Consider the following 10,665-nt stretch of genomic DNA (forward strand, 5'->3'; position numbering starts at 1 on the left):
TTTTATTAGTAAAAATCCAATCAAAACAGCAACACACAAAACGTTTTGTAAGTTTGTTTTATTGACGCATGAGTTAACAGAAAAGTTATAGGAAGGGCAAAAAGGTTTTTCAAAGGTGCTGATATCAAGTCACAGGTTTGTAAATATGTTGCACATGTCAAGCGATGCTGCTGCGCTGTTTGTGAGAACGCTTCACTTTTACTGGGTTCACCTTGCACTGTACAGTAGCTCCACAACACAACACGGCACACACACGGGTTACTTACAGGGGTGTTAGATGCACATCACTGGACACGCGTGTGAGTCAGAAACACCAGCATGACGCTGAACCCATGACTGGTGAGCGAACACATAAACGTGACCGTGGCCATATCAGATTCCCATCTGATTGACATTAATAAAGTCACAGTTATAATTGTTTGAACTTCAATCATCGCTCTCAGCTGCAGATATGAAAGCAGCATCACTGTCAAACATTTCTGCACTATAAAATATAAAGTCCTGAAAAAAGCTAACCTTACAAATAGTTATAAAGCGTTACCGATCTGCAGTCCCTCGGTTATTTCTAAATTTAGTCTGCTACTGTTAGGCTGGGTTTCCAAAACTGTCCTTAGCACTTTACAGATCTCTTTTTTTTATATCCCACATCAACTGATACCAACAGGGGTGCTTTGGATAAAGTAGATGTGCTTCCTGTCCAGCCTCGACCAATAGGAGCTGATGGTGTTAGTGGCACTGGTCTCTCTGGGTTGGTTCTGGCTCAGTGGGGCTGAAACGTCTTGGCCAGATCCTCCAGGAGCACCATGAGCTTCTGCTCCTCCAGGGGGGAGCTGTGGGTCCAGGCCAGGGGCAAGTGGGTGGGCACCGCCTTTCGGTCTGGGTACACACACAAACAGCACTGACTCCATATGTGATCCAGGTGTTTTTGTTTTTTTTGTTGTACAGTAGTTTTAGGCTTTCACAGGTCTTTATTTATAAACGATCAGCCTTGCTACAACTAACTGAACTGGACAAGGAAAAATTAGAAGAAGTTGCATTAAAAATAACATCTCTACCTTATTAAATCAACCCTCTTATTTCATTAATGTAGCCAGGCATGTCCGATGAACGGCTCCATTAAAGTCAAAACAAAGAGAGCTACATTGATCCCATAATGAAGCCACATTATGTCTTTAAACCACAAGGCTAGCAAAGCAACTTAACTTGTCTCAAGAGACTGAGATCACAAAACAAAATCCTTAAAAAATTAGAGCATAGAAAACTTTTTTTCAGCAGGGAGGTTTGATCATTTCAGTGGTGTCGGCTCATTTAAAATGCTGCTGCCAGCATCTTGACCAATGTCAGGAAAATGGATCCAAATACACCAGTCCTCCAATCGTTGCATCGGCACCTTGTTTGTCAAAAGATGGAATGTAAAATTTTATTGGAGGGTCTATAAGAATCTAAATGGCTCCTTATAAAGACCTTAATACATTCAGGTTTTCATAGACCACCCACTAAGGTCGTCCCATGGTTGGAAAAACAGTACTTAGAGCCAGTGGGAAAATGCTATTTGCGTCACTTTGTGCCATGCAAATGAATCCAAATAGTTCTGTCCCCTTCAGCTAAGTGTTGCTGTTATTTTGTTGCTGTTATTGATATGAAACAATGAATATCTTTCAACTCAAACTTAACTACTGCTATATATAATGGCCTCATTATACATCTCATAGAAACATGAGTGCGCCATGTTTTTGTCGGTGCTGAAGTGTGTTTCCTGTTAGGCCAGAAGCTCTCGGAGACCAATGAGGGCTTTGTGAAGGTGCGTTTGTTCACGATCATAGAGGCACTGTACTCTCTGGCAGTATCTGGCACCAAAACCAGCCCACTCCAGCTGCAGTGGACTCATGCCAAATCGGTTCACAAACACACACACTATACACACCACCCCACCCACAAACACTTTCCCCAGACTGATCTACTCTTTTCATCCTTCAAACAGCTTTTTGTTTGTCCTCGGGAATTAATTTAGTGCTTCTGAAGGCTTTTGTAAAGCCCTATAAAAAAGGCCTGCGGACATGTGACTATGGCAACATACCTTGATAGAAGCGTCCGCTCGGGTTTTTGGTAGCAGCCTCGGAGATGGCAAGCCACACCACTGTGTCGGCCCCCTGGTCTGGGGTCCGGAGGCTATCCTTCATGGAGCGATGGAAGTCCGGCATCGCATTGGCCACTGCTGCAACAGATAGATACAAATACAGAACACATAGATGGCAATGGTGATTGGTTGTCAGCGCACAGGTGGAAAATGGATGCTCAAAGTTCTTAGTGGGTGAGTTAACCTGGAGTGTTCACCCAGCCTGGATGCATGACGGAGAAGTGGATGTTAGCGTGAGTCTTTGCCAGCTGCTCTGTCATCACCACCTGCTGCCTCTGGAAGACAAACGCGTTTGCATGTTTGTTAAAGTAACGAACCATGCTGGTTACCATAACCCAGATCAATTTACTGCACTGATGATGGACTTGTCAGAGGTTTCCAAAGCTCAAGAATGACAAAGACTGAAAGGTTAACTCTACAACAGTGGAAGCATTTAGAGAAGCTAATCAGGAAGGTGCAGGTGGTTGGAGACAGAAGGACTCTTGCTGAAATAACATCACTGATGGAGAGTGTCTCCCCGTCTACATGAAGATGTTGCTGAAACGGAGAGCACAAAGGAGCATTGTCGTAGATTCTTCCTCCCAGTAGCTGTTAGACTTTATAACCAACAAACTCCCAGCTAAGTCAATAAGTGTTCAAGGTTTTGCATAGTTTGGACTGATTCTGAGTAACATTCCTGTTGGAAACTGCACATCTTTGCTGTTGCAGTTTTTATTGTCACTAATTGTAAATCTTTTAATGCTCAAATATACCTGCACATTTCTAACATTTTTAAATCAATATATTCAACTAAACATCTCTTTGGCCCAGAATACTAGAACTGCATAATAATTTTTAAACATTTTGGCCTTTACAGTACACTATTCATCCTGTTTATATTGTATGTTTGAGTGAACCTACTTGTTTTGATCATCTGTCTCTGTGCTGCTGTGGCCAGGAAATTTACCCATTATGGCTCAATAAAATTAATCTCTATTGTATTTCATAAACTTCAGATCTTTACTAAAGGCCAAGCAGTAAAATTAGTTACTTTATCGTTTTATTATACTGATTTGATATGTTTTTAAGCAGTTTACATCTGTTTTATTTTATCTTGTCAAAATAGCATACTCAGTGCATACGCAATTATATATACAGTATACAGTGGATGACAAGAGTAGAAACCCCTGTTAAAGTGCCAGATTTTTTATTACAAAAGAATAAAACCATGTTAAATCAATTACATCTTTTCATCTAAACTAAAATGACAATTTGCTACAGGAAAAATACACCACATTTAAAAATAACACCTTTTAATTCAATATTGGCTGCAAGAGTTCATTGGAGAACCAGATCTGAAACTGGTTCTGTGATTTATAAAGACATTTAGTTTCGCTCTGGGGTTACTGAAGTAATTTTATTAGAATTTTAACAGAATTATGGAGGAGGGTTGTAGGAAAGTAGCACTGTGCATAACCAACAGTGAAACATGGCTTTGGTACATAATGCTTTGGCCTGCCTTTATTCAGACTTTAGATTTCATTGTCCCAAAGGGAAAATTCTTCTCCACAAACCAGTCCCTGCACTCCCACATTTTTTTATCTTAAAATAATGTAAAATTATATTGAACTATTAGAATCCTAAAGTAAATGCATTTCCTTTTATATTTAGCATCAGAGCTAGCCTCGCTGCTTAACTATATAAACAGAAAATGTGTGAGGTCCCCTAAAGGACAAGAAGCACTCTTCCAATCTGACAGATTTAGAGAACATTTGCAAAACATATTAAACACAAAGTTATAGATCAACAAGGCAATCAGTTTATATTTTGACAATTCACCAGCAACATTATGCCGTCATCTCTTAATAGAAAACTGTGAAAAAAGCTCCCATGTCAATGGTGTAATCATTTTCTTTAGCTTGATAAATGATAAAGATAGTGAACAGCTGCGATATCATCAGTGACTGTGGCTTACATTTCTAAAAGAATAAATGAATATCAGTGCTGTGTGTTACAGTGGTTGTGTTGAGAGCATCTGCAGAGCCTCAAACCTGTCGGATGACACTGATCTGCAGGTTACAGTGCTCAGCTCTTACTTTGTGCTGGGCGTAGACCATGGTTCCATCAAATCGCCCTCTGTCAGACTGCAGGTTTCCTATCCTGAGCTTCTGCACCAGCATCCCACCCGATGACACTGTGATCTGCACACAGGAACAAAGAGAAAGGCTCAGAGCTCACGTTCAAGTGAGCTGAGGTGCAATCTTTAATATTCAGATTATTGATTATTCACTTTGTAGTGTGTCAAGTATTGAAAATCTTTTCTAGCAAAAACAAAAAACAAAAAGACAGATGTGGCTGCAAATTGTTTTTTTAATAAAAAAATGTCTGCTTTATTAAGATTCTAGTCAAACTCACCACTCTGGGATCTGTGCTCTTCTCCAGGAGGGGAATCAGACTCTTGGTCAAAATGTACACCCCTGGAAATTGACAGAATGTTCCATAACTATCCCATCTCAACATTGTCCCCACGCCTCATGCTCAACCTTTGACATACCGAGGACGTTGACAGCGAAGCTCTTCTCCAGTCCTTCGGCGTTCACATCCCGCTGACTCATGATGGAACCTGCATTATTGATCTGAGTAGATTAAAATGAATAAGGTCATTATTTGCTGGGAATAAAAAGAGAGATCTGACATTGTGAAGTTGTATTACCAGCACATTGAGAGCCTTGAACTTCCTCTTGAAGCCCTCGGCAAACTCCCACACCTTCTTTGTCTCAGACAAGTCCAGGATATGGACATAGATTTCCTGCAAAAGAGTCAGCCGTTTGGGAAGATATCATACTAGAAATTGATCTGTGGCATTTTTTGATGGAAAAAGGCAAGAAACACTTTACTTTATTTCCCGTCTCTTTGACGATGTCCGCCCTGGCCTCCTCAGCTTTATCCTTGTTCCTGCACACCATGTGGATCGTCCCTCCTGTGACAAAGATCACATTCCTGAGTCTATATGCATCCAAAATTAACAATGAGGAGAAAGAAATGTTAACAATATGACCGTACAAATGCCACAAGAACAATGAAATAGCAATACCTAATATTGTAAACCCATAAAAATGAACTAAGTACATAAAAATGTGCACAAAAGTGAAACATGTGGTATTAAGCAGGCTATTGACACTATAAAGACAGTAGCAAACAGAAGCAAACCAAGTCCATCTTTGAGTCAGCCTGACCACAAATCATTTGAATATTTTCATCTTTGGGTTGGAGTGTATTTGCCTTTCTGCTTTATGATTTCACATGAAGCTGACTCAGCAATTTCTTTTAGACATGCTACATAAATAAACTTGAACCTGAATCAATTTCTGGAACAGCCGAGACGATGCACACAATAAAATCTCAAAACGTATGGCTAATGTACAAGAGTATGTTCTTACTAGATGCCTTCCTGCAGACATTCATTTTACTGAAGCCCAATAGTTGGGAGATTTAACATTTGAAGCTTGCAGCATGAGTGTGGAGTAGTTTGCTGAAGTGTGAAGTTAACATATGTAGCGTGTTTCCAGGCTGTTTCGATAAGGCCCATTCAGAATGTGGCGCGTAAGATATGTCAATGAACTTTAAGTTAATTTATGTGTGACATTTAGAGAAAAACAAATTTGTCCTCCTTCATAAATGTAGCGCTTTGTTTGGAACGTTGCATACTTTACTAGTGCTTCAGCAATGGAGACCCATCTGGGCATAATCCATAGAGCAGGTGACTTTACACTGCCATACCAACAGGAGCCCACAGGAATCAATAGTCTTTCTTTTATTGATAATAGCATCAATATAAAGGCTAAAAAGACTTGTTTTTATCAATTCGATAGACAAGATAACACATTATGCAAAACACATGCATATTAGTCCAGGTATTTAAAAAACATTAAATTGAAGATTTTTACTAAATCACTTTTATACTGATGTGTTGGATTCCACTTTCTTTAATGTTAGATTTTAAAAAGGTTTACTGATCTGCAATTAAACTGAAATTAAATATGATTTATACCCAAGATAGAATTGTATCTGTTGACTGCTGAATGGTTTATCACATCTACATGACAAGCCTTTTATTAAATAGAAACTCCACCATAACACACAATTTAGTATTAAATAAGATAATATTGTATATATCAACAGGTGTACATTCATTTAAGTATTCTACTAAGCTTGGATAAGACTGTGCCATTTATTTTTGTGCATAATTTAGTGTGCAGGCCATCTAAAGTTATGTTGTTCATTTTATTTTTCCTTTTCTGTTTTTCCCTATGTGGGTTTTTGTTTTAGCTCATAAAATATATTGTTCAGTCTGATGAGAGTGAGACAAATATATGACTCAAACGACCCAGGAGAACAACTGATGCTTGCTCACCCTCCACTGTGATCTAGAGTATCGCTCCTCTTAAAACCGGATCAGCAGTTTTTGTTTCGCTGTGCTTGTGTCTAAGTTGATTTGCTGTGATGCTGGGAAACAACAAATACAATACCTCTTTTGGCAATAGCCATGGCAGTAGCTTTTCCAATCCCACTATTGGCTCCGGTTATCATGAAGGAACGTCCAGCCACGGACACTTCCAGGTCCTTCTCCACAAATCGCTTGGATGCTGACAGGTGGCCATTCCTGCAACAGATCACAAATTTATGAAATCTCTATGACCAAACTGCCTTATGGATCTATATTATTTCTCTACCTAACTCCCCAGTAGATAACTCTGTGTTTTCAGGTCAGAAAGGTTCGTGTGGGCCTGACCGCCCACATGTACTGTAGGCCCTTCATAGTGTTACTGTACAGATACAATGAAGGAGAGTGTGCCTGGGGCTTTGGGGTGAGACTCCCCTGTGGTGACAACAGCACTGGTTCAAGTGCGTGTTCAAAAGCATGTGTGGCACCAAGAACCTCAATTAGCCCCATTGTCCCTGAAGCCATTGTTAATGGCGCCTGAAGGGGGACACGCGGGGGCCAAGGGCGCTAAGGTTAAATGCCCCCTCTGTTCGATGGTGTCATGCAGAGAGCTATTAGCGCAGGGTCAGAGCGGGTTGCCGGGCAGGAAAGATAACACAGAACAAAGGCAAGTAGGGAAACAATCACAAAAGAATCACTTCAGACAACTTGGCATGCTGAATACTGACGTGGAAAGACGCCCTGGGGTTGGGATAGATCAAATAGTAGTAATAAAGCTCTCAGAGAACCTATTTGTGGTTGAATAAGTTATCCCTGCAGCTCCATAGCTCCTGCTAAGTCACTGTTATTTTTGGTTTGATTCAAGCAAGCATGACATTTAAACATCTACTTTCATTGCCGTAGTATGTTCAGTGATGCTGTGGCATTCAAAGGCTGAAAACTGAATCAAAAAACAAGCAAAGGTCAAGTTCTCATATGAGTTTGAAAAAGCGAGCCTCACTCCTTTCAATATTACCAGAACAGTTCAGTGATAATACCATGAGTGGCTACATAGCAGGAAGCAAAAGTTTTCCCCAGTTTATTTTAAAGCAAATTGGGTGTCACAAATGAGTGTTATTCCAACATTCCAGAAATCAGAATAAAGAACAAATAGAAATATTGAATTCATAAATTTGAATTAGTGTTTGACAATTCTTTTTTTTTTTTTTTTATATCAATGTATGTATTTTTCAAACCATCTCTGGACCTTCAGCTCTGATCTCTCACTATTTTATAAAAAAAAAAAAAAAAAATCAAATAAATGAATAAACAGAAGGAAAGAAACAGCAAACACAGCAAGTTTGTACATCAATAGTAATACCATAGTAATAATAATAACTTACTGACATTCAAAGAAAAATATCTGTAAACCACATATCTTCAATATATTATATATATTTACCTATAAAATATGACTCTTAGTACAATGTATAGGCATAAAATTATACAATTTGAAATCTTGAATGGCAAAAGTCAGACATTTTTGGACCACGTGGGGATCCTTTCTTTTTGTTAAAGCCAACATCTGAATGCTTCATCTTATAATTTGCAGCTAAAAGTCCAACATGATCTGAAAACAGCCAGCATCCCAAATGGACTTCCACCTGTCGAGATGCACAGCTGAGCAGCAGCAGCAAACGCACATGGACCAGGTGGTGATGAGCAAAACTGAGTCAGTAACTTACTTAGTGAACTCGGTCAGTCCTTTGAGGAACCAGGCGGAGTTGCGGTACAGAGACATGCTGCTGCTCTGGAAGCTTCTCACTCTGACGGCTTCTCTCCTCTTCTTTTACTCTGGTCCAGACCCACGTGCAGCTCCGCTGAACAAACATCTCTAAAGCACAACGCCAGCGGCCCCCCAGCGGCAGCAGGAAGACATGCATTCATTCAGCTGGAAGAAGAGCTTCACAAAGTCAAACACCTTCAGTAAAATTTTATTTATTTTTTCCCCCCTTTTTAAAAAAAATTACACTATGCTCACAATGTCTCTCAATTTGGGTAATTATTTATTTTAGGCACAAAGATAGATAGATAGATAGATAGATAGATAGATAGATAGATAGATAGATAGATAGATAGATAGATAGATAGATAGATAGATAGATAGATAGATAGATAGATAGATAGATAGATAGATAGATAGATAGATAGATAGATAGATAGATAGATAGATAGATAGATATAGATAGATAGATAGATAGATAGATAGATAGATAGATAGATAGATAGATAGATAGATAGATAGATAGATAGATAGATAGATAGATAGATAGATAGATAGTTGGTAAAATTATACTTTAAAACAGCTGCAACATGAACAAAGTGTGTGTAGACTTTAATAACATTCAGAAAACTAACATAGTTTATCCGTTAGATTTCAGCTCCTGCACGTAATGATTCACACGCTGCGTCAACTCGGTGTGCTGGTGTGTAAATGGTGCGGACCCTCCTGAGGCTCCACGGCAGCCAATCAGCCGCTCGAGCGCAACTGGGTGCGGCTGTGACTGAACAAGGTGTGCACGCCTTGGTTTGTGATAGGACAAACAGTTCCTCAGTGCAATGAGTGCGCATGTACAGAAGCACTAACAATCAGGACAAGGTGCATCGCCAGTCTGTCCTGTTTCGTGGCTTTATAGCTGTTTTATCAAATGGTGAGTATCAGCTTTGTTTTCTATTTCTACTTTTGTATGAGTAAGACGTATAGCTTTAATTCATGTTGATTGACAAAAACAACAACAACAACAACAACAACAAAAAACATTTATTTCCTTCGAAGTGCAATGTTTCTTCCTGGCAAGTAAATATTAAATAATTGTCAGTCCTCAGATATTTGCATAACCAGTGGCTTACAAATGTCAGCATATTTTAAAATCAAGAGTTTGCTGTAGAGATATTGCTATAGTCCACATGTTGAGGTTTATTGTGTTGCACTGAGCCTGCAGCTGCACCTTGGGGCAAAGCTCTCATTAATTACCCTTGCACAACCCAAGCCTTGTATTTACTCCCCCACAGCACTCAGAGGTGATTTACATGCGCTGTTTCCCAGGTGATCCTCCCTTTATCTACCTGGTTGTGCAAACGCTGTCTGATTGTGGTTTCCGTGTCTAAAGAGCGTATTGCTGCATGTCTGGCTTTAAGTGAGCTTGTTGTTTAACAGCCATCAACATGCTCAACACGCAACCAGATTTATTTCTAGATATGACATTTAACAGGCTGCTTTGGAACTGTCTGCAGCAGTGCACTGTGTAAAAACAACCCTCTTTGAATTATTGTGTTATTGGGTCAAATATAATAGTCAGGTTCGGGATTTGACCCAGCATTCTGGGACATGGTCTTCAACATGAAAAATGGGTTCAAGTCCTTATCTCTATTTAGAGATAAAAAAAAGAAGAAAGAATAGCCCATAACTGGAATAACTAAGTAACTCGAATAGTAACTCCATTTCCCTGTAACTTATCAATTGTGGTATTAAAAAAGCCTCATCCTTTTAATGCTCCAGTTTAAAAGCCAAGATAATTTAGCCAATTCTAAAGTAACTTTATTGTGTTTATTGTAAACAAGCCAAAAGCCTGCAATCTTGTTTTTTCAATCAAATAATTGACAGAGTGCAGCAACAGGTGGAGGAAAGTCAGTTCTTTGTTACTCTGTGACACCCAGAGAAAACTCTGGCAAGTCTTTCACGGTCTCTAGCATGTCATTAGTAAGACTTTAAATGACATAAATTAATATTATAATCGACCTGGACTCTTTTACGCAATGCTACAAATCAGATTTTGGTGCATATTTTGGTTTTATTACACACTGCACATGCTAAAATGCTTATTTTGGTTGAGCCAAACAAACTGGCTCACAAACTCTAACCTGGTGTTTGATCAAACTTATGTCCCAAAAGCAAATGACCTGCCAATCAGCGTGTGAATCACAGTTCATTACCTGCAGGAGCTGAAATCTAACGGATAAACTATGTTAGTTTTCTGAATGTTATTAAAGTCTACACACACTTTGTTCATGTTGCAGCTGTTTTTAAAGTATAATTTTACCATCTATCTATCTATCTATCGATCTA

The 10,665-nt window shown here is 39.2% G+C and overlaps 2 protein-coding genes across 3 annotated transcripts in view; one reads left to right on the forward strand and one right to left on the reverse strand.

Moving 5' to 3' along the window:
• Positions 1–49: 49 nt before the first annotated feature.
• Positions 50–8,403, reverse strand: dhrs12la (dehydrogenase/reductase 12-like a). Of its 2 annotated transcripts, none has more exons than XM_055028486.1 (10): positions 8,285–8,403; positions 6,646–6,779; positions 5,014–5,096; positions 4,830–4,925; positions 4,671–4,752; positions 4,532–4,593; positions 4,213–4,317; positions 2,322–2,412; positions 2,078–2,212; positions 50–876 (listed from the first exon to the last, which is right to left on the reverse strand). In XM_055028486.1, the coding sequence occupies exons 1-10, from the start codon at positions 8,338–8,340 to the stop codon at positions 761–763; spliced, it is 960 nt and encodes a 319-aa protein (XP_054884461.1). In that variant the 5' UTR covers positions 8,341–8,403; the 3' UTR covers positions 50–760. The 2 variants fall into 2 exon arrangements, with proteins under 2 accessions (XP_054884461.1, XP_054884460.1); XM_055028485.1 differs by having other exon boundaries at positions 2,078–2,215.
• A 745-nt stretch (positions 8,404–9,148) lies between these two features.
• ap1s3a (adaptor related protein complex 1 subunit sigma 3a) overlaps positions 9,149–10,665 on the forward strand; it is a 3,689-nt gene continuing 2,172 nt past the window's right edge. Inside the window, exon 1 of the mRNA XM_055028912.1 lies at positions 9,149–9,250. Coding sequence (XP_054884887.1) covers positions 9,248–9,250 — 3 coding nt within the window. The 5' untranslated portion in view covers positions 9,149–9,247. The remainder of the gene's footprint in view (positions 9,251–10,665) is intronic.

Source organism: Poeciliopsis prolifica, unplaced genomic scaffold (genome assembly GCF_027474105.1).
Source record: "Poeciliopsis prolifica strain line A6 unplaced genomic scaffold, Auburn_PproV2 SCAFFOLD004, whole genome shotgun sequence".
Lineage (NCBI taxonomy): Eukaryota > Metazoa > Chordata > Actinopteri > Cyprinodontiformes > Poeciliidae > Poeciliopsis > Poeciliopsis prolifica.

What these genes read in the sequence shown, in the direction of transcription:
- dhrs12la (XM_055028485.1), bottom strand. Translation starts at nt 8,340, where the DNA reads ATGTCTCTGTACCGCAACTCCGCCTGGTTCCTCAAAGGACTGACCGAG. An exon ending in CATGGCTATTGCCAAAAGAG is followed by an intron (nt 5,097 to 6,645) that starts GTATTGTATTTG and finishes TCTTTGTCACAG; the next exon opens with GAGGGACGATCCACATGGTG. An exon ending in CTTCGCTGTCAACGTCCTCG is followed by an intron (nt 4,594 to 4,670) that starts GTATGTCAAAGG and finishes GTCAATTTCCAG; the next exon opens with GGGTGTACATTTTGACCAAG.